The sequence below is a fragment of the Ranitomeya imitator genome, chromosome 4 (genome assembly GCF_032444005.1).
Source record: "Ranitomeya imitator isolate aRanImi1 chromosome 4, aRanImi1.pri, whole genome shotgun sequence".
Classification (NCBI taxonomy): domain Eukaryota; kingdom Metazoa; phylum Chordata; class Amphibia; order Anura; family Dendrobatidae; genus Ranitomeya; species Ranitomeya imitator.
The window spans coordinates 231,565,470-231,589,618 of NC_091285.1; the positions used below are offsets into that span (position 1 = coordinate 231,565,470).

Here is a 24,149-nt window from a genome sequence, read left to right on the forward strand (position 1 = left end):
ATAGATTGGGCATTTCTGAACACAGCTATACCAAATATATGTATTTTTTTTATTGTTTCAATTTGAATGGGGAAAAAGGGGAGTGATTTGAACTTTTGAATTTTTAAAAACTTTTTTTTTTTTTTTTACTCACTGTTTACTTGCTTTACTTAGGAGACTTGAAGCTGCGATCTTCTGATCGTTTGTGCTACACATAGCAGGTCTTCAACCCTGCTATGTGTAGCAGAAATGCTCATCTGCTATGAATGCCAGCCACGGGCCGGCGCTCATAGCAGATCTGCAATGACAAGCATGGGGGTCTGCTGCAGACCCCCGATTGTCATGCCAAACCATCAGCGATCATCTGACAGGGGCGCTGATGGGCGTGGTTTGTGATGCACTTCCAATCATGTTAAATGCCGCTGTCAGAGATTGACAGCTGAATTTAACATGTTAACATTAGCGGAAGGATCGCGATTTCACCCACGGCTGTTAAGGGCACATGACAGCTCATGTTCCTGAAAAGATGCGGGCTCCAGCGCGGAGGGAGGCGACCTATGATGTACCTATACATCATAGGTCGTAAAGAAGTTAAACATTGGAAACCCTTTTAACAGATAACATTAAATATATATGAGAAACTGGAATTAAAAATCAATGCATATTAGTTAATTTGAAAATGTCCACAAATCCAGGTATTTTTTTCTGCAATTTTTTCCTTTCCTTACTACCAATCAGCATGTTTGGTGCCAGATGAACCTTATTACCCCTTATATGAAGTGTGAATAGTACAGAGAAGATGACAACTATTTTTGAACATGATATAGCTCGAACACCTGCTGTATATAATATGGTGCCAGATCATCTAGAATACATATTTTTAGATATGCAGAATAAGTAAAGCAGTTTCTTCATTAGACACAGTCAGATGAAGAAACACGGCATTAGCAACTATTTTTCCGGTAATATATTTCCCAGAATGACTTTAGCATCACACCCTGGACTGTCCTTATAAGTACCAGTAAATTAGGCATAATACAAAAAGTAGTAGTACAGTCCTTACCAATGAGACGGGCTATATACCGTACATACTCGAGTATAAGCCGAGATTTTCGGCACATTTTTTGTGCTGAAAACGCCCCCCTCGGCTTATACTTGAGTCTTTGTCCCAGAAGATAGAGGGGGCGGGGCAGCGGTGGAACAGTGGGTCATAGAGGCAGAAGTCGGCTGCTGTGGCTAACTCCTGTGACCACTGCTAAGGAGAAATGAATATTCACTGCGTTGGCAGTGAATATTCATTTCTTTGTAATAGTGCGTACAGTGTCAGCATCAGCTGCCTGCTTCCAGAAGCTGCTGGCGGTCACGTGTGTCCTCTACTTAAGAGAAATGAATATTCACATCTTTCCACTCTCATGGGAGTGGAGAGAGGTGAATATTAATTTCTCCTAAGTAGCAGGCACACATGACCGCCCGGCCCCAGGAAGCAGGTGGCTGGCACTGTGCGTAATACTAAACAGCAATGAATACGCACTGCTCTCCACACACAGTCCCAGTGTGGAGAGCAGTGAGTATTCCGGCAGCTGTGCTCGGCGTATGACGTGCCATGTGCTGTTTACAAGCATAAAGCAGCTGCGGGCACCAGAACAAAACGCTGTACAAGAGAAAAGTGAAGGTAAGTAGGATGATTTTTAAAAAAAATGTTTTTTGATGGAGGCCATGCATACAAGGATAAGGATAAGGAGCCATGCATACAAGGATAGGGATAAGGAGTCATGCATACCAGAATAGGGATGAGGAATCATACATACAAGGATGGGGATAAGGATCCATGCAGACAAGGATTAGGATAACGAGCCGTGCAGACAGGGATGGGGATAAGGAGTCGTGCAGACAAGGATGGGGATAAGGAGCCGTGCAGACAAGGATGGGGATAAGGAGCTGTGCAGACAAGGATGGGGATAAGAAGCCATGCAAACAAGGATGGGGATAAGGAGCCATGCAGACAAAAATAGGGATGAGAAACGATACATACAAGGATGGGGATAGAAGCCATGCAGACAAGGATGGGGATAAGGAGCTATGCAGACAAGAATGGGGATAAGAAGTTGTGCAGACAAGGATGGGGATAAGGAGCCGTGCAGACAAGGATGGCGATAAGAAGCCATGCAGACAAGGATAGGGATAAGGAGCCATACAGACAAAAATAGGGATGAGGAACGATACATACAAGGCTGGGGATAGGAGCCATGCAGACAAGGATGGGGATAAGGAGCCATGCAGACAAGGATGGGAATAAGGAGCCATGCAGACAAGGATGGGAATAAGGAGCCATGCAGACAAGGATGAGAATAAGGAGCCATGCAGACAAAAATAGGGATGAGGGACGATACATACAAGGATGGGGATAGGAGCCATGCAGACAAGGATGGGAATAAGGAGCCATGCAGGCAAGGATGGGGATAAGGAGCTATGCAGGCAAGGATGAGGATAAGGAGCTATACAGGCAAAGATGGGGACAAGAAGCCATGCGGACAAGGATGGGGATAAGGAGCCATGCAGACAAGGATGGGGATAAGGAGCCATGCAGACAAGGAGAGGGATGAGGAGCCATGCAGACCAGGATAGGGATGAGGGGACAATGCATACTCGGCTTATACTCGAGTCAATAAGTTTTTACAGTTTTCTGTAGTAAAATTAGGGGCCTCGGCTTGGCTTATACTGAAGTATATTCAGTAAGAATATTTATATACCCCCTCAACTCTACATACTGCTATACATGCTGTAGTAATAGAGTAAATGTTGGAGCATGTTTATATTGATGCCTAAGGAATGATTAAAAAAAGCTTTGGAACCATATAACAAAGACATATGCTTAAGATTGTGGCTGATTTAACATGGTAGCCATTTCAACAAAAAGGCTTTGCTATAGCGGGAACCTTTTTTGTATCAAAATGGAAAAACAGTAACTTTAACAGCTTGTGACAGCACGTTAAACAATCCTGGAAAATCAATAAACATGACATTCACATACAAAGCATAGAGACATTTGATTTTGGTAGGGAGGGTGTCAATACTACAGACTGCAAGGAATTAATCCTTTTTGCCAAAGATTCCATCCACTGGTCCGTGACAGTCAAGCAGCTGCTATCATTTAGCTCCAATACCCACTTCAGGGGACAGTGGAAACAAAAAAGCTGCACCGGCAGTCTTGCCTAAACACAGAGTCTCCATATTCATCTGCAGCCACAAACAAGCCGCAGATATTTGTGTCTGCTTTCTCATATATAAAGCTCGGATATACTGAAGATCTGTTACATAACATCTTTCAGCTATTGAAATGTGCTAGGCGGATTAACAACCTGTGTAAAGTACTAATAGTCTGTTTTCAATTCAACCAATAACCTAGATCTAGTGGAAATGATGGTGTGTCTTCTAGAACTGCCTGGGGGATCTTCTGAATCTCTAGAGGCCTGGGGTTTAGGCATACATGCCCAAAGCAGAGTGTTAACTGTTTGATCAGTTGTTCCTTGCCTGTAGCTATCCGATTTTTCAAGCAGAAAAAGGAATTTGTTGAATAATGCTAAACAAAAGCATATCAAAAGCACTTTTGCCCTCGTGATTTCATCCAGAAAACAACTTTACAAAATAAGAGAACATCAAAACTAACACAGCATCATGAAATGAACACCTGGGATCCATTCTCTTGAGTTAATCCCAATTCAACGAGCAGACCTCAAAATCAATCCTGAGCATCAAATAACACAAATAATAAGAAATAATGAACAACTGCACTGATACAACATAGGATCTGGGGCCACATGAGGCTTGAAGATGACTTTCAATGTGCATTGCATATGTTCCAAAAGCTGCCTTTAAAGTTAATGACATGCAGCAGAGGAATGAATAACCCCCGGCCATACAACCACTTACATTCTTCCTCCCCACCCCCCCATCTTATGTATTCCACATGGAAAATACTGAAGTTGTCTTTATTATAAAATCTTGATGTGACATTAAAAGGTTAATACAAAATTAAAGGCAAAAATGTTAAAAACTAGGCTAACCTTTGATTCATCTTGCCCAAATTTCTTCAGAGACTTCCTGACATAGTCTGTAAAGGATGAGGACTTGGAAAAGATCTTTCCAACGCGTTGGTCACTGAAAAAATACAATTACCGTACAAATGTTATTTGTGCAGACTTCAAATGTTAGCTTTCAAATCAGAAAAAAGCCAAGCATAAACATAAAATAATATTACAAATTTCTAGGATTACCCAACACCCACATTTTTCTCTCTATGCAACCAGTTTACGTGAAGAGACATTTTTCTCGTCATGTCAGATTTTGTATTTAAATCTTATGATCAGGCTCTTACATTTGTAGGATATTCTTGCTCTGCGGAACAAGCGAATAGGACCTTGAAGGAAAATAAAATGCAGACAATTGACAATTATTTTTGAGCTTAAAATAATAGACAATAAAATTACACAAAAATATCATGTATAACCTACTAAAGTGTTACAGTCTATTATTCTTAAAGTAGAACAGAAAAAGAAAATTTTCAATTTTTAAATAACAGATTAAACATTGATTTTATTCTAGGGTTGAAAATCTATGACTGCAGAACAGAACTTTTCTTTTTTTACAGCATTATATTTTTTAATATTTAAATGATAATAGAGTCCATCATTTCTATACAATTTTATTAGCTGAAGTGCTCATTTTTTATTTTACATAAAGCGGCGTTTTTCTGTTTTTTTTTCAAACCCTGCCCCAGACCACAATCATCCCAAGTGTCCCACTTGGCACATGGAGTAAATGAGGTCAGGTCTCTCCATTAAGCCACATTCCCTCGTCCTCATATGTCCACTATGAGGCTGTTGAGTCAGGAAACCCATAGCACGTCTGTGCATCATACGGATCACAAAACATGGATGTTTGAACCCAGCCTAAATCCCAACATATTCAACCAGGGAGGTGCACATATTTTTGGATACATACCATAGTTTACTCTTTGCATATACATTGTATGCTATTCATCAGCTGTAAGCTCCATGTTAAAATTAAAGCCTACACGCTACAGCTATATGTTATTAATGAGAGTTGAGCCAGGCCAGGAGGAACAAAGGTTGCTGTTACGTCGACACTTCTCTCAATGACAGGACTGTTTCACAAGGCACGTTCTCAGAGAAAGATCCCAGCATTTTTAATTAAAATATGGATTTGTGTATTAGGAAAGTCTAGCTTCTAGCAGTATGTGAATAGATGTGCATCCTATCTTCTTTTTGCTGTATACATACCTTTGTGTGATGCCATAGATTTCTTTGCAGATCACCTGAAGCACTGCTCGATAAAATAAGGATTCAGTAGGAAGCTTGGTAAAGTAAATCAAACATCAGAGTATTAAAGTACTGCTTACATCAACAGCCTAAAATTTAATATATATATTGTGTATGTATACATGTAGGGATTCACGCTCTCAGGTAGTCATTAGCAGCATTTACAAACGCAATGCAGCTTGGTCCAAACTTGCAGTGTTATTGCCTTCATAAAACCCAAACACAGCTCACATTTTGGCTGGTTACTCACCAGCTTCAACACACTCGACTCATCCAGCAGCAGACTGCAGACTGATACAAGGCGATATAGATTATACAATATACATACATACATATATATACCGTATATACTAGAGTATAAGCCGACCCCCTAATTTTGCCACAAAAAACTGGGAAAACGTAATGACTTGAGTATAAGCCTAGTGAGGAAAATGCAGCAGCTACTTGTAAACTTCAAAAATAAAAACAGATGCCAATAAAAGTAAAATTAATTGGCACATCAGTAGTTTAGGTGTCTTTGAATATCCATATTGAATCAGGAGCCCCATATAATGCCCCATACAGTTCATGATGGGCCCCATAAGATGCTGCATATTAAAATATGCCCCATATAATGCTGCAAAAATGTTGATTATGACCCCATAAGATGCTCCATGCAGCGGCGCCGACAGTGGAACGGGGAGCAGGTGAATATAGCGCACTGCCCCGCCATTCTCACCTGATCCTGGCGCCGTCACTGCACGTCTGTTGTTCCCCGACATTGGCAGCTTCTTCCTGTAGTAAGCGGTCACATGGCACCGCTCATTACAGTAATGAATATGCGGCTCCACCCCTATGGAAGTGGGGTTCATATTCATCACTGTAATGAGCGGTACCATGTGACCGCTCACTACAGGAAGAAGCTGCCGGCGCCGTGGAAAAGACGTGCAGGTACCGCACCAGGAGCAGGTGAATATTATTACACAGCTCCGCTCCCCCTCCCCTGCCGACCCCTGGGAATGACTTGAGTATAAGCCGAGAGGGTTACTTTGAGTCCAAGAAAGTGGGCTGAAAATCTCGGCTTATACTAGAGTATATACGGTGTAATATATTATATATAATTATATATATATATATATATATATATATATATATATATATATATATATATATATACACACATACATACACATATACATACATACACATACATACACACACACACAGTACAGAGCAAACAGGCATCAAAGCTATGAATTAACACATGTGAAATTATATACTTAACAAAGAAGTGTGAAACAACTGAAAATATGTCTTACATTCTAGGTTCTTCAAAGTAGCCACCTTTTGCTTTGATGACTGTTTTGCACACTCTTGGCATTCTCTTGATGAGCTTCAAGAGATAGTCACCGGAAATGGTCTTCCAACAATCTTGAAGAAGTTCCCAGAGATGCTTAGCACTTGTTGGCCCTTTTGCTTTCACTCTGCGGTCCAGCTCACCCCAAACCATCTCGATTGCGTTCAGGTCTGGTGACTGTGGAGGCCAGGTCATCTGGCGTAGCACCCCATCACTCTCCTTCTTGGTCAAATAGCCCTTACACAGCCTGGAGGTGTGTTTGGGGTCATTGTCCTCTTTCAAAATAAATGATGGTCCAACTAAACGCAAACCGGATGGAATAGCATGCCGCTGCAAGATGATGTGGTAGCCAAGCTGGTTAAATCCCCAAAAGCACCCCCACACCATCATACCTCCTCCTCCATGCTTCATGGTTTGAACCAGACATGTAGAGTCCATCCGTTCACCTTTTCTGCGTCGCACAAAGACACGGTGGATGAACTAAAGATCTCAAATTTGGACTCATCAGACCAAAGCACAGATTTCCACTGGTCTAATGTCCATTCCTTGTGTTCTTTAGCCCAAACAAGTCTCTTCTGCTTGTTGCCTGTCCTTAGCAGTGGTTTCCTAGCAGCTATTTTACCATGAAGGCCTGCTGCACAAAGTCTCCTCTTAACAGTTGTTGTGGAGATGTGTCTGCTGCTAGAACTCTGTGTGGCATTGACCTGGTCTCTAATCTGAGCTGCTGTTAGGCTACCTCCACACTTGCATCGTTTGCTGTCCGTCGCAATGCGTCATTTTAGGAAAAAAACGCATCCTGCAAATGTGCCCGCAGGACGCGTTTTTTCCCATAAACTTGCATTGCTGACGGATCGCGACGTATGGCCATGTGTATGTTGTGTTTTGGCGGACAGTCGTCACGAAAAAACGTTCAAGGGAACTTTTTTCGTACGTCGGGTCTGCCATTTCCTACTGCGCATGCGCGGCCGGAACTCCGCCCCCTCCTCCCCGGGACTTAGAATGGGCAGCGGATGCATTGAAAAACTGCATCCGCTGCCCACATTGTGCCGAATTTCCACAACGTCCGTCAGTACGTCCCACTGATGCTTAGCGACGGCCGCGTACCGACGCAAGTGTGAAAGAAGCCTTAACCTGCGATTTCTGAGGCTGGTGACTCGGATAAACTTATCCTCAGAAGCAGAGGGGACTCTTGGTCTTCCTTTCCTGGGGCAGTCCTTATGTGAGGCAGTTTCTTTGTAGCGCTTGATGGTTTTTGCAACAGCACTTGGGGACACACTCAAGTTTTCCCAATTTTTCAGACTGACTGACCTTCATTTCTTAAACTAATGATGGCCACTCATTTTTCTTTCCTTAGAATTTGTATTATGGCAAGGAAAAATTAGCTAACAGTCTATTCAGTAGGACTATCAGCTGTGTATCCACCAGACTTCTGTACAACACAACTGATGGTCCCAACCCCATTTATAAGGCAAGAAATCCCACTTATTAAACCTGACAGAACACACCTGTGAAGTGAAAACCATTTCCAGTGACTACCTCTTGAAGCTCATCAAGAGAATGCCAAGAGTGTGCAAAGCAGTCATGAAAGCAAAAGGTGGCAACTTTGAAGAACCTAGAATCTAAAACACATTTTCAGTTGTTTCACACTTTTTTGTTAAGTACCGTATATACTCGAGTATAAGCCGAGATTTTCAGCCCAAATTTTTGGGCTGAAAGTGCCCCTCTCGGCTTATACTCGAGTCACGGTAGCGGTGGGGTCGGCGGGTGAGGGCGCTGAGGTATACTTACCTAGTCCCAGCAATCCTGACGCTCCCCCTGCCGTCCCACGGTGTTCTGTGCTGCAGCTTCTTCCCCTCTTCAGCGGTCACGTGGGACCGCTCATTACAGAAATGAATAGGCGGCTCCACCTCCCATAGGGGTGGAGCCGCCTATTCATTTCTCTAATCAGCGGTGCCAGTGACTGCTGACAGGAAGAGGCTGCAGCACAGAAGACGGGGAGGAAGGCGGGGAGCGCCAGGATCGCTAGGACTAGGTAAGTATGGCATATTTACCTGTCCACGTCCCAGCCGCCGGGTGTCGCTCCATCTTCCCGGCGCCTCCATCTTCCCGGCATCTGCGCTCTGACTGTTCAGGCAGAGGGCGCGATGACGCATATAGTGTGCGCGGCGCCCTCTGCCTGATCAGTCAGAGCAGAGACGCCGGGAAGATGGAGGCGCCGGGACCGGACGCCGGGAGCTGCAATCAAGAGAGGTGAGTATGTGTGTTTTTTTTTTTTTATTGCAGCAGCAGCAGCACAGATTTATGTGGAGCATCTATGGCGCAGTATGAACGGTGCAGAGCAATATATGGGGCATCTGTGCAGCATCTATGGGGCAATATGAACGGTGCAGAGCACTGTATGGGGCATCTGTGCAGCATTTATGGGGCAATATGAACGGTGCAGAGCACTGTATGGGGCATCTGTGCAGCATCTATGGGACAATTTGAACGGTGCAGAGCACTGTATGGGGCATCTGTGCAGTATCTATGGGGCAATATGAACGGTGCAGAGCACTGTATGGGGCATCTGTGCAGCATCTATGGGGCAATATGAACGGTGCAGAGCACTGTATGGGGCATCTGTGCAGCATCTATGGGGCAATATGAACGGTGCAAAGCACTGTATGGGGCACAGATATTGGGCAAAAATGAACGGTGCAGAGCATATATGGGGCACAGATATGGGGCAATATGAACAGTGCAGAGCACTATATGGCACAGCTATGGGGAAATAATGATCTATTTTTATTTTTGAAATTCACCGGTAAATGCTGCATTTCCACCCTAGGCTTATACTCGAGTCAATAAGTTTTCCCAGTTTTTTGTGGCAAAATTAGGGGGGTCGGCTTATACTCGGGTCGGCTTATACTCGAGTATATACGGTATATAATTCCACACGTGTTACAGTAATTCATAGTTTTGATGCCTTCAGTGTGAATCTTTAAATGAGAAGGTGTGTCCAAACTTTTGCTCTGTACTGTATATATAGTGAATTCTAGGATGTGGTACTTTAGTGTTCCCTTTATTTTTGTGAGCATTGTGTGTGTGTGGATATAATATATATATATATATATATATATATATATATATATATATATATATATATACATACATACATACATACACACATATATTTATTTTTAGACACGGTGCACATGTCGAATTACCAATTTTCTGTTAAATGCAAATCACCCTGCATGGTGTTGGGCTGTAAGTACAGATCCTACTTGTGGTTGTTGGGCCCTCGTACCACCCTCATGGAGTCTATTTCTGGCATTTTGAGCAGACACATGGATGTTAATGGCCTGCTGGCACTGCTCTGCACCTCCTGTTCCTCCTTGAACAAGGAGAAGGCAGCAGTCCTACTGCTGGGTTTTTGCCTTCCTACACCCTCCTCCACATCTCCGTACTGGCATGTCTCCTGATATCTGCTACATGCTCTAGACACTGTGCTGACAGACACAGCTACCCTTCTTGCCACCACTCACATTGATGTGCCATCCTGGATGAGCTGCACTATCTGAGCAACTTCTGTGGGCTGCTACTGTACGTCTAGTATGACATCAATGACAAAATACAAAAGTGACCAAAACAGCTGCCAAAAAGAATGATAAATGGTTTGTGGTGACCATCTGCAGAATTACTCCTTTATTGGGGTTGTCTTGCTAATAGCCCATCAATTCTACCCTTCGACTATTCCATTTGCACAACAGTAGGAGACATTGATTCACAATCAGTGTTCCTTCATAACTGGACAGGTTGATTTCACAGAAGTGTGATTGACTTGAAGCTACACTGTGTTGTTTAAGTATTCCCTTTTTTTTTAGCTATACTATATATATTGTAAAGTATCCATATAGGATACAGTGTAAGGAATAAGGATTGTATACTATTACAACAGGTAGATATAATAAACAACTAAGTACATAGGGTAATGCAATAGATTCACATAGATTCACAGTGAAGGAAATAATTATTTGATCCCTTGCTGATTATGTAAAATTCAAATAAAACACACACACGTGGTCAAAATTGTTGGTTACCCCTCGTTTAATGACAGAGAAACCCACAATGGTCACGGAAATAACTTGAATCTGACAAAAGTAATAATAAATAAAAAATCTATGAAAATGAACAAATGAAAGTCAGATATTTTTCAAAAAATAAAACTTATGAAACAGGCCTGGACAGGATTTTGTTGCAGAATCTTTTGAGGCAATCACTGCAATCAAACGATTACTGTAACTGTCAATGTGACTTCTGCACCTCTCGACAGGTATTTTGGCCTACTTCTCAATTGCTCCAGTTGTCTCGTGTTTGAAGGCTGCCTTTTTCCAGATGGCATGTTTCAGCTCTTTCCAAAGATACTCAATAGGATTTAGGTCAGGGCTCATAGAAGGCCACTTCAGAATAGTCCAATGTTTAACACTTAGCCATTCTTGGGTGTTTTTAGCTGTGTTTTGGGTCATTATCCTTTTCCAAGACCCATGACCTGCGACTGAGACCAAGCTTTTTGACACTTGGCAGCACATTCCTCTCTAGAATCCATTGATAGTCTTGAGATTTCATTGTACCTTGCACATATTCTAGACACCATGTGCCAGATGCAGCTAAACAGCCCCAGAACATAACAGACCCTCCTCCACGTTTCACAGTAGGGACAGTGTTCTTTTCTTGATATGCTTCATTTTTCCATCTGTGAACATAGAGCTGATGTGCCTTGCCAAAAAGTTCCATTTTTGTCTCATCTGTCCACAGTACATTCTCGCGGAAGCTTTGTGGCTTGTCAACATGTAGTTTAGCAAATTCCAGTCTGGCTTTTCTATTTTGTTTTCAACAATGGTGTCCTCCCTGGTTGTCTCCCATGAAGTCCACTTTGGCTCATACAATGATGGATGGCGCTTTCTGACTCTGATGTTCCTTGAGCTTGAAGTTCACCTTTAATCGGTTTAGAAGTTTTTCTGGTCTCTTTTGTTACCATTCATATTATACGTCTCTTTGATTTGCCATCAACTTTCCTCCTGCGGCCACGTTCAAGGAGGTTGGCTACAGTTCCATGGATCTTAATTTTCTAAATATTATGTGCAACTGTGGTCACAAGAACATCAATCTGCTTGGAGATGGTCTTATAACTTTTACCTTTAACATGTTTGTCTATAAATTTTCTTTCTAATCTCCTGAGACAACTCTTTCCTTCGCTTCCTCTGGTCCATGTTAAGTGTGATACACACCATGTCACCAAACAGTACCGTCAGTATCTGTAGCCCTATATACAGGGCCACTCACTGATTCCCAGATTGTAGACACCAGTGTTGCTATTTAGTTGACACACCTTGATTTAACATGTCCCTTTTGTCACATTATTTTCAGGGGTACCATCTTTTCTGTCCAGGCCTATTTCAGGAGTTTTATTTATTTTTTATTCTGTGGAAGCATGGTTGAAAAGCAATGTCTGACTTTCCTTTGTTCATTTTCATTGATCATTTATTATTACTGTACTTTTGTCAGATTCAAGTTATTTCTGTGACCATTGTGGGGTTTTCGGTCATTAAATAAGAGTTACCAACAATTTTGACCGTGTGTGTTTGTACAAACAATAGGCAAAAAAGGGTTCTGTGTGTACTTTTGATAGCCGGGGTTGGCAATCAATTTTCCCATGGGGCCACATGATAGACCACTGAAAAAAATTCTGTTTATTATTAAAAAACCATATAGTTTACAGCTTTTTATAAAGTTTATAAAAAGCAGTAAATGGTAAATACTGCTTCTATTATTCAACCCTTGCTCTATGATCAACAGTTCCCCCCCAAAACATGATGTTCCCATAGCTCCACATATTTTGCTGAACCCGACAGTCCCCAAAGTATGATGCCCCCAGACAATATAATTCCCCACAAACCACACAGTATGATAGCCCCACATCTTCCAACACAGTATTATCCCAGACACAGTATTAAAAGGGAAAAATGGATACTCAACCATATTGCACGTGGTGCTCTGACGTAAATAAATATAACATGTAGGGTATACACTTCGGCACTCAAAAAAGTATGTTGCAAAACATACGCCTATACCCTGCACACCTCTGGATACAAACAATCTGCGCCACCAGTACCTGATTTAACCCTCCTCATCTTGGACCACTTTTTGGCACCTTAAGTGTTGCATATCTTGTGACCCTATCCTTTACAGATATACCTTGAGAAAGGCTATACTAAAGGCCGAAAAGTTGATTTGATTGTAAGAAATTCACTGGGTCTTTTGCCTTTTTGTTCAATAAACTATTTTGCAACATACTTTTTTGAGTGCCAAAGTTTATACCCTACACCCTGACACAGTATGATGTCCCACACAAAGTAGGATTGCCCCACACAGTATGAACCCCAAATTTCTACCTTCCAAAGTAAGATCTCTACAGCCCCTCAACACAGTATGATAGTCTTCACATCCTTCCACATAATATGATCCCAGACACGGTATGGTGGCCCCCACAAAATATTATTGCCCACAGAGTACCCCACACAGTATGAACCCCCCCTATATCTTCCCACCAAAGTATGATCCCCACAGACCCTCCACAAAGCATGTTTTTATAATAATTTGGGACCTGTCCTATAATTGTGTGTTCTGTTCCTAAGCTAAGGATCTAGGCTTTAAATTGAAGAAGAAGACGGCGCAAGCCGTTGAAACTCGTTGTGGTTTTACCCTAACTGGTGTCTGTGTTCTCCTTCTGCGCTCCTGAGACCGGCTATTCTGTTCCTGTTGCAAGTCTTAAATTGAGATGAATCTGTGCTGCACTTTTTATACATGCTCAGTAGTGAGACAGTGATTTGGAGTCAGAGTTGGAAGTCAAGGAAATTAGTGAGTCAGAATCCGAGTTTGTGATTATGGCTTACTAACTCCACACCCCTGCACACATTTCCAATACTTTTCGAGGTGGGCTCATGACATATTTCATAGGAACACTTATCATAACAAGAGACTATTCAGTCCGTATTACCTCTCAGGTGAACTCTGGACATATATCTACATAGGTACATTATTAACACAACAAGTGAACACTAGTGACTTACCGTACATATTGAATTTAATTTACTACATATATTCTTAGTTGATATTTATACCAGTGGCGCAAAATGAATCTCTTTGAATAAAGGAAAAATCACTTTTTAAATCAGAAATTTGAGTACTGGCCATTACTGGATAAAAAATAGGTGCTGAATTCTCCAAGGTTACCATCATTCATGGCAGCCTTTATAGCGTCCATAGATAGATTGACGCTCTTAAGCTTCGGTTCATTAAGACTTGTCTTATGTACAAAAGTCTTAATGAGGGGCGTGCAGGGATAAGATGCACTGAATTAATTAAGAGATTAATGCCAACGTTTCCTGTGCCAGATAGATTACTTTAGTTATTGAGACTGAAGTAACACTTTTGGTGGGGTGCACGATTGTGTACGACACAGATAAGATGCTTTGAAGAGAAGCTGCTTCAAACTGGCATGAAAATGCCCAAAATTTGCATAACATATGCACATCTCTGTAGCAAAAATATTTTGAGACTACTCAATGTCTTTTACGCCAGTAAAAGATTTATCAGTAAGAGTTAGATGTAACCGTTTAATATATTGGCCCTTAAGGCACCGATTCATCAAGACCGATGGCCGACTTTGTCCAAGCCATCTTGATGAGTGGGCGAGGTAGAGTCAGGGTCGCATGATTCATTGAGAGGCACATGTCCCCTTAATGAATCAGGCGCTTCTTAAAAGTGGTGTGTGCCTCAACAGAGGCTAGAGTAAAATATGTGGCGTAAGTTACACCACAACTGGTTATGGAATAGATGAGCACACATCACACCACAGTTCTGGCCATTTTAGCTGAAACTGGAGGGGAAAACACCATAAATCGAAAAAATATTTGTGCACCTGATGAACTGGGAATAGGTAATTGTGCAAGGAAAAAGGGAAAACCAATTTTCTGCTGCTGAATTGTTAGTAATATTCTACCAGCTTAGAGAATAAAGCGGTTGTTGATTTGTCCTGGGAGATGTAATAGTCAAGCGTAGTATGCTCAATATGTTTAAGTGTGGAGGATATTTGATTTTCCCTGCTATTCTTCACTATCAAAATTACTCCCACTTTTAAAGTACAATGGATTTTTTTTTAATATATAAGCAACATGACCACATAATGTTCCTAATGCTTTTTAATGATTTATTACCTTCAGAGACAATGATGGTATAACTACAACGTGATCACTTTATGATCCATAATGTTCAGACAATATTCACCAATCTTGAGGATTTTTTTTTATATTTATTCTAGTTCTTTATAAAAACAGAGACCAATAAATATTTTTAGCAAAGATAATTAAATGGCAACAACACCACTAGACAAGACCGCAAATATGATCAGAATACTGAGCAGACAAGCAAAAACACAAGCATGAAACATAAGAGCTAACTTTCCAAGCAATTGGGAGACAGTAAGTTCACATTTAGGTTATGCACCAACAGAAATCAGACAGAAGACAGATGCATGCAATTCAATAAACAATACTACTTACCCCTTGGCCGACCGCAACACGCTCTAAAGCCTGAAGTTTGAAGAAAAAGATAAGGAGGATGTGTTTATCATTTAGTCAGACTATGTTATGCACACACTGGAAGAATGAACAGATTAATTACGTGACATTAAATAAACACACACTGCAATGTGTTAGCTTGTTAATCAGAACTTTTATAGCGACTTTAGTTTATCTTACACTGAGAAAGGAAAAACACTTTCAGACAAATTTTAGGCTCGAAAGAAAAATTCCATTAAACTTGGCTTTGTGCCTGACACACTGCAGCAGCAGCAGCCCATGCTACACATTTACGTGAAACCAGAACCTCAGGACACCATTTTTCCCTTTCTAAATCCAGTCAAATGACATAATCGGGTAACGTGATCTATTCACTCAGAAAGGTTTATCCTAAGCTGTTCTTACTGTGCAAACACTCATTCAAAAAATCTATATTATTTCATATTTAGTGTCAATTTTTAAGGTTCAGTCTTGATAAAAAAAAAAAAAAGTTTAAAATTACAAATATTGATTACGGTAAGTTTGATCACTGGAGCTCTGACTGCTGGGACCCTAAAGCTATATGCGCACATTGAGTATTTGCTTGCAGAAATTTCTGCAAGGTTTCTACATTTCTTGGCAGGAAAAATGCTGCGGCAAAACTCGCGTCTTTCCCAGCTTTATTGGTGCATTTTTTTAATGCGTTTTTGCACAGCAATGACGGCTTATTTTAACTAAAGGTATTTTTAAAAAAAGTTTTGTGATGTAATTTCTTGGTTCGATAGGTCAGGATTGGTGCACTCTCCAAAATATGTGGTGCTCGAAGGAAAAAAGTCACAATATGAGGAGAGGGTAACCTTCGGCACTCAACAAGTCCACACTTTTATGTTCTCAATGGAGATAGATTTATTTATAAACAGCCAGCAAAAATAGTTACAGACAAAAGTTTCCAACGTTTCGGCGTATCACCTTTTTCAAGGAAGTCTGTGATAGCAGAACAAAACAAATATTATAATAATTCATAACGCACATTCAAGTATGAAAATCATTGAACAAAATGCGAGGCTGAATAAATCCCATCCAAGAGAAAAGAATTTAATTAAAAAGAAGCCACCGAAAACTCCATGTGATTGGACAACACCGTGTTAGAAGAATACATATTTTATTACTTTTCATTATAAACAATGGTCTCTGTGTCCCAGGAACAAGAGAGAGGGGGATGTGCAAATATAGAGAAAAACATAGAAAAAAACAATTGAAGAAAACCCATATGGAGAGAAAAAAAATAAGAAAGAAAAGAGAAAAGAATAACAACAAGCACCTGTCCAAGATATAGGTCCATGTCAAGGTGTATATGAGAGATATAATGAAAAATAAAAACGTAAACACATTGTAACGCACACATACAAACGGGCCCTTGATAGTCTTAAGAGGAATAGTTCTATTACTATTAAACCGGCGGACAAGGGGGGAGCAATTGTTGTCATGGATACCTCCTTCTATTTATCGATGGTCCATCATCATCTTGATGATGGAGATACCTATTAACCTGTAGACAGGGATCCATCTGGTGATATTTTCAGAGAAATCCAACAATTAGTCAAAATGCATAGGGAACAAAATGTAGTTGATGCAAAACTGGGGGAATTCCTGCTTAATTTACACCCTGTGGTCCCTGTATTCTACGCATTACCCAAAATCCACAAACATATGACCAGTCCTCTGGGACGACCTATACTGGCGTCCACGAATTCGATACTTTCCCCCCTGGCTAGGACAGTAGAGAAAATTTTGACTCCCCTTCTTGTTCATGTGACCTCTTTTATTAGAGATACCTTAGACTTTTTAGAGGGTCTTAAATCGGTTGGCAAATTACAAAGTAACTGTCTCCTTGTGACAATGGATGTCAACTCCTTGTATACTAGTATTGGTCATCTGGAAGGCCTTGATGCAGTTCATTGGTTTCTTGATAAATACACTGACTTCTCCTCTACCCAAAAGGATTTTTGCCTGACATTGTTAAAACTGATCCTAACTAAGATTTTTTTTCTTTTTGCCGACCAGTATTATATTCAGAAAGTTGGGACCGAAATGGGATCAAATGTGGCGCCTCCATATGCCAATATCTTTATGGCGGCTTTTGAGGAGAAGTTTGTATATACCCATCGTCTCTTTCAGCAGTATTGCGTCTACTGGAAGAGATATATTGATGATGTTTTTCTAATATGGAGGGGTGATGAGATGTCTTTATCACAATTTTTCAATGATATGAATTTGTGTATCCCTAACTTGACTTTTTCAATTACTAAGGATTTTCATAGTGTAAATTTTTTGGATACATTAGTGGTGGCGAGGGATGATGGTTCTTTGGAGATTGATCTCTATACGAAACCTACAGACAGAAATGGATTGTTACTCTTTTCTAGTTGTCATCCATCACATGTAAAAAAAAAAAATCACTGCCGAAATCTCAAATACAACGCGTGAAACGTATAGTGACTGATTCAGAACTGAGAGCACAGCGTATTCAAGAAATGAATAACAAATTTTCGGAGCGAGGTTACCCACCTTTGATTTTAGAACAAGCTACGCAGTCAGTATATAGACAACAGGAGAAACAGAAGAGGGTCACCTTTGTCACCACATACCATCCGTACACGAACCTATTTAAGAATTGTGTGTTAGAGCATTGGCCCCTGTTAGGCAAGGCGTATCCCTCAATTTTAGGATTGTCTATTCCACCTCTTTTTTTGCTATAAAGACCACAAAATCTTAAAAATATACTAGTACGTGCCGATGTAGGCTCGTCAAAGACATTACAACGGCAGGCCCTCCTAGCCACACAGAGACAGGGTACATTCCCCTATTTACATTGCCCGCAGTGCTCTAATGTAACCAAGGGCAATACCTTCTCACCCCAGATCGGGGAAACTATTCCTGATCAAAGGTTTTTTTTACATGTGACTCCTCATGTGATATATCTTATTAAATGTCCCTGCGGTCTCGGATATGTTGGGGAGACTACCCAGCATGTCCGAGACCGCATCTCCCAGCACAAGTCTACCATACAATGCCAATGCACCATGTTACCGGTTCCGTTTCATTTTATCTCAGCGGGACATTCCATCTCTCAATTAAAGTTTCAGGTACTCAAGAGTATTCCCTCCTCTAGGCGTGGTGGAAATAGAATTCAGAGATTGAAAGAAAGGGAGGCGTTTTGGATTTTCACCCTCCAGACGCTTCATCCACGAGGCATGAACAGGGAATATGAAGCTATACAAAATTAGTCTTTATTCAATTCAGTGTCATCTGTATATATTATTTCTAATTTTTTTGTTGTCTGATGTTGATTATATTTTTTACTATTTCCCTTTTTTAGGTGCCATCATGATTGCAATCTTCCTTCCAAGGTTCCTTCTTTCTTGCTGGGTTATGCGCTTTCCCTCTCTCAATACACAATTCTATCCCTATTGCATGGATGTCTCTCTTATGGGATCTTGTTCAGTATAGATGTTACCATGGTGATATCTCTTATCTAGGTAACTTCGATGTAGTTTTACATATATATATATATACACACCATTTATATAACGCTTACTATTGTGTTTTTTTCTTTTTCCCTAGTGTAATCTATCTTTATGTCCATATTATCAGGTCCCGTCTTGGTGTTTTGTTAGGCCCTCATTTACATATTCTGTATTGTTACTTGGTTCCCTTCGTGGTTCATGTCATTATTATTTTTTTATCTATATTTTTCCTTTTTATAAGGACTCATTGTCATACCTGTACACATTACTCCTGTTTTCCTATTTGAGGAATCAGTTTTCGGCGTTTTTTGTCGACGCTTTTCCCTGTGTTTGGGCTGCTCTGCATTCTGCTATTAGCGCTGGGTTTACCCTACTGCGCATGCGTCAGATCTCTCAGTCGGCCTTTTCCGTGCTCCACACGAGTGTTCTCGTGTAACCGGAAGTTACCTCATGATTTTTACGGCATTTATACTGGGTTTTTGGCATACCGAGCGTCACCCTGCCTTGGAACTACGGGACACAAGCCGGCTTCCTAACAAGAGTGAGTATAAGCATATATTCTGTTAATCATTCCTGAGCGGCCTCTGCGGATGTTTTATGGTGCTATGGTGTACAGGCTGACTTTGGTTGTCGTAGTGGGACCGCTATACCGGCTCTATTTAGTGGTGTGACCCCTTCTATATTCTATGCCTGATATTATAGTGGAACTTGTTACATATTACTTCTAATTTCTCTGCAGCTATGGTCCTTCCACATTAGCCATTATCGGCAAGTGATATATTAAGATTTCTCCTGATCATATGCAGGTATATTTCAGCTGACTTCTTTGTTTTCCCTTTTTCCTTTGTTTTGAGGTGTGGGTCCATATATGTATATTTATATTGAGGACATATTTGTACGCCTATACACATATTTTGTATGTGTGCGTTACAATGTGTTTACGTTTTTATTTTTCATTATATCTCTCATATACACCTTGACATGGACCTATATCTTGGACAAGGTGCTTGTTGTTATTCTTTTCTCTTTACTTTCTTATTTTTTTTTCTCTCCATATGGGTTTTCTTCTATTGTTTTTTTCTATGTTTTTCTCTATATTTGCACATCCCCCTCTCTCTTGTTCCTGGGACACAGAGACCATTGTTTATAATGAAAAATAATAAAATATTTCTTCTTCTACCACGGTGTTGTCCAATCACATGGAGTTTTCGGTGGCTTCTTTTTAATTAAATTCTTTTCTCTTGGATGGGATTTATTCAGCCTCGCATTTTGTTCAATGATTTTCATACTTGAATGTGCGCTATGAATTATTATAATATTTGTGTTGTTCTGCTATCACAGACTTCCTTGAAAAAGGCGATACACCAAAACGTTGGAAACTTTTGTCTGTAACTATTTTTGCTGGCTGTTTATAAATAAATCTATCTCCATTGAGAACATAAAAGTGTGGACTTGTTGAGTGTGGAAGGTTACCCTCTCCTTGTAATTTCTTGGTTCAACATCACCTTTTTCATGCTGCTGCTGTTGCTTCAGAGTAATGGGATTAGGGTCTGATGTCAATAACTGCCAATGACACCTATCTCTAGGATTAGTAATGAAAAGGTGTCAGCCCACACATTCACTACTAAGCCTATAAGTAAACATAAACACACACAAACCTACACACACTTTGTCACCAGCCTATGTAGGAGCGTTAATAGTACCAATGTACATAGGCTGTAACCAAACAGCAACTGTTAATTTTAAAGAAAAAAAAACTGTGAGCTCCCGTATATTTTTAATAACCAGCAGAGGGAAAGCTGACAGCTGAGGGCTGATATTAATATTCTGGGAGGAACCAATAGCCATAAAGGTTCCTAGGCTATTAATATCAGCTCACAGCTGTTTGCTTAGCCTTTACTGGCTACTTTACAGGGTGACCCAAGAAAAAAAAAACAGACATAGGATCCTCCTATAAACTCTAACCAGCAAAGGCTAGGCAGACAGCTACAGGCTGATCTTAATAGCCTAGGCAGGGGCCATGGATATTGGCCCCTCCCAGATTAAAAACATCAGCTCTCAGTGTCCCCAGAAAAGGCACATCTATAACATGTGTCAATTCTGGCACTTAGCCTTGCTCTTCCCACTTGCCCTGTAGTGGTGGCAAGAGGGGTTCACATTTGTGGGGTTGATGTCACCTTTGTATTGTCAGGTGACATTAAGCCCACAGGTTAGTAATGGAAAGGCATCTATAAGACACCTATCCATTACTAACCCCTTAGTGATATTGGATTAAAAAAAAAACCACACACCCAGAATAAAATCCTTAATTTGAAATAATGACAGAGACTTCTTTAATGACTATTAATTAAACCATACCCACTGAACGCCTAATCCACCGACGCCAACATTTCCTGCAACAAAAATACAATAATAAAGCATCTGTCCGCAGAGAAGATAATCCATAATGTCCAATGACGACTGATCACTTTGAGAGCAGTCACTAATGTGACTGCTCTCAAAGACAGCCAGCGATACACTAACAGGAGGTAATCGCTCCTGCGGTGTATAGAACTGAGCTGCCGTGAGAAAGTGCACCGATGCCATAAGTGAGAACACCGGAGCTGATCAGCTGATGAACTCTCTCATGGCAGCTCAGTGATACACTGAAGGAACGATTACCTCCTGTCAGTTTATCGCCGGCAGCTAGGTAGAACAGTCACATCTCCCGATGTGACTGTTCAATACGTGAGATTGCCGTGGGACACTCGGGATCAAGTGAACTACTGCGGACAGGTGAGAATATGGTGATTATATTACATTTTTTTCTAGGAGACAAGGGCATTGAGGATTTGGTGCTAGGTAAGTATGCTTTTTTTATTTGAAATATATATATATATATATCTATATCTATATATATATAATTGTCTAAGGGTTTTTCTGTCTGTCCTGGAAATCCCGCGTCTCTGATGGCGGCCTCGACCAATCAGCGACGGGCACAGTATCAACGTAGAAATCCCGCGTCTCTGATTGGTCGAGGCTGCCAGACCTCGACCAATCAGCGACAGGCACAGCGACGATGATGTCATAAAGGAAGTAGACATCCCGCGTCTCTGATTGGTCGAGGCCGCAAAGCAGTCATCAAAACAAAAGGTGGCTACATTGAAGAACCTAGAATATAAGACATCATTTCAGTTGTTTCACACTTTTTTGTTAAGTATATAATTCCACATATGTTATTTCATAGTTTTGATGCCTTCAATGTGAATGTAAAATTTTCATAGTCATGAAAATACAGAAAAATCTTTAAATGAGAAGGTGTGGCCAAACTTTTGGCCTTTACTGTGTGTATATGTGTATATATACCGTATTTTTCCAACCATAAGACGCACTTTTTTTCCTCCAAATTTGGGAGGAAAGTGTGGGTGCGTCTTATGGTAGGGATGTAGCATGTGGGGAGGGGGGCAGCAGTGAGTGGGATCGCACTGTTATGCCACTTCAGGATGTCCCCGCTGCCCAGAATCAGAGCTGGGGAAACCATGTGGTCCGGATGATTAAGTGCATTAGCTACTCCCCACCCACCTATCAGCTGAGCTGTGAGTCAGGAGCAGCAAATGAATACTGCACTTAAGCAGGGACACACATGGCTTCTCCAGCACTGATGCCTGCAGCAGCTAGGGAGGTCTGTGTGTCCGGGGGAGGAGGAGGCAGCAGCAGCAGGGGCCAGAGGAGAGAGGAGATCGCTGCATACCTGCCTGCTATGCCTGGACGCCAAGTGCTGTGCACAAACAGGACCTGTTTGATGTCAGGAGTGGGCAGGCTGGAGCATCACATGGCAGCTCAGAGCCCTCTTTCTTCTTGACATCATCACAGGTCCTTCAGGCTCTCCACTAGAATCTGCAGCTTCCTCATAACCTGTGCTGTGGAAAGGAAACGAGGGAAGGCTCTGTGTGCAGTCATGGGATGCTTTTACCTCACCACAGTGTGGCTGGCTGCCATATTTAAGAGGTTAGTCTTTACAAAACACAATAAAGCACTCTGCCACTCCGTTGGTGAACTATAACTCCCAGCATGTCATAGGATCTGCAGGACATGCTGGGAGTTATAGTTCTCCCATGGGATTTTAAAGCAGCACTCCAGTGTTATTTTGCAGTGCTGGAGTGGTGCTTTCAATATAAGCCCTGTGCCCCCATTCTTATACTCACCCTCCAGCATCTTCATATAGTACTGTACAGACACCACACTGGTCCCGCAGCTTCCAACATAATAACATACTATTATATATAATAACACCACATATAAAAGTATGTTATTTATGTTATTAAATATTCTACCACATTTTTTTGCTTCAAATATTTTTTTTCCCTATTTTCCACCTCTAAAACCTGGGTGTGCCTTATAGTCCGGTGCGTCTTATAGTCCGGAAAAAAAAAAAAAAAAAAAATTATATATATATATATATATATATATATATATATATATATATATATATATATATATATATATATATATATACACACACACACACACATACACACACATAATGCCTGTCTGTCTGCGGTAAGCTTTTAACGCAGGTCACCATTGCGGGTCAGTCACAGCTGCAGTGTCATGTTGACATCTGACAGCATGACCCTGCAGCGCTCAGACCGGCAGTCTTACCAGCGGTAGCATTACCGCTGATAAGAACCACTGCACCGGAGTTTCCCACGCTGTCACACAGATGAGAGCGTGGGAAACACCATAGGAAGCCAGTAAAAACGCACACAAAAACTCAGCAAATTCGCAAACATTTTTATACCTGAGTTTTTGCTGCAGATTTGATTGACTCAATTGAAGAAACGCACAAAGAATTGTCATGCTGCACAAAAAAAAGCACTGCAAAGGAAAATTACTGATCATATGCACAGCACTTCAGGATTGTCATTGAATTAGCTTGCATATGGATTCCATAGCGTTTTTGGCCCATTTCCGCGAAAACGTATCACAAACGCACCGTGAGAACACAGCCAAACTTGTCACAAAGCTCCTGAGTAACCCCATTTGAATAGACTTGCAGTCAAGTATGTGCAGTGTAGGACTGATGGAAGTCATCCGGGGATGTTCTCATGATCGGTGCTGGTCCCAGTGGACACATTAAATATACCGTATTCACAATTCTTTGCTCTTTAGCCTCTTAATCTCTGAGCTCACTACATACACTTGCCCCGACATGCACCATATATGTGGATGTAAGGAGTAGCCTCATTAGCTAAGCTCACGCCATACGTGGAACCACCTCCAATAGCAGCAATCGTTAGCTCAGATTGTTGCTGTTTACATACTTAAATGCAGCTATGAATCTTCGAGAGGGTCATTTAAATGGAGTATTCCCAGTGGCACTTAGGGT

At 41.1% G+C, this 24,149-nt stretch overlaps 1 protein-coding gene across 4 annotated transcripts in view; it reads right to left on the reverse strand.

Moving 5' to 3' along the window:
* Positions 1-24,149, reverse strand: part of METTL25 (methyltransferase like 25) — a 354,554-nt gene that overhangs the window by 113,401 nt on the left and 217,004 nt on the right. For 3 of the 4 annotated variants that reach the window (XR_011320723.1, XR_011320722.1, XM_069764405.1), the window contains exons 8-11: positions 15,258-15,287; positions 5,280-5,353; positions 4,355-4,396; positions 4,044-4,137 (exon numbers count right to left, since the gene is read on the reverse strand). Coding sequence is in view for 2 of the 4 variants with exons in the window: in XM_069764405.1 (XP_069620506.1) it covers positions 4,044-4,137; positions 4,355-4,396; positions 5,280-5,353; positions 15,258-15,287 (240 nt within the window). In the remaining 2 variants the exon portion in view is untranslated. The remainder of the gene's footprint in view (positions 1-4,043; positions 4,138-4,354; positions 4,397-5,279; positions 5,354-15,257; positions 15,288-24,149) is intronic. The other variant, XM_069764404.1, reaches the window with a different exon arrangement.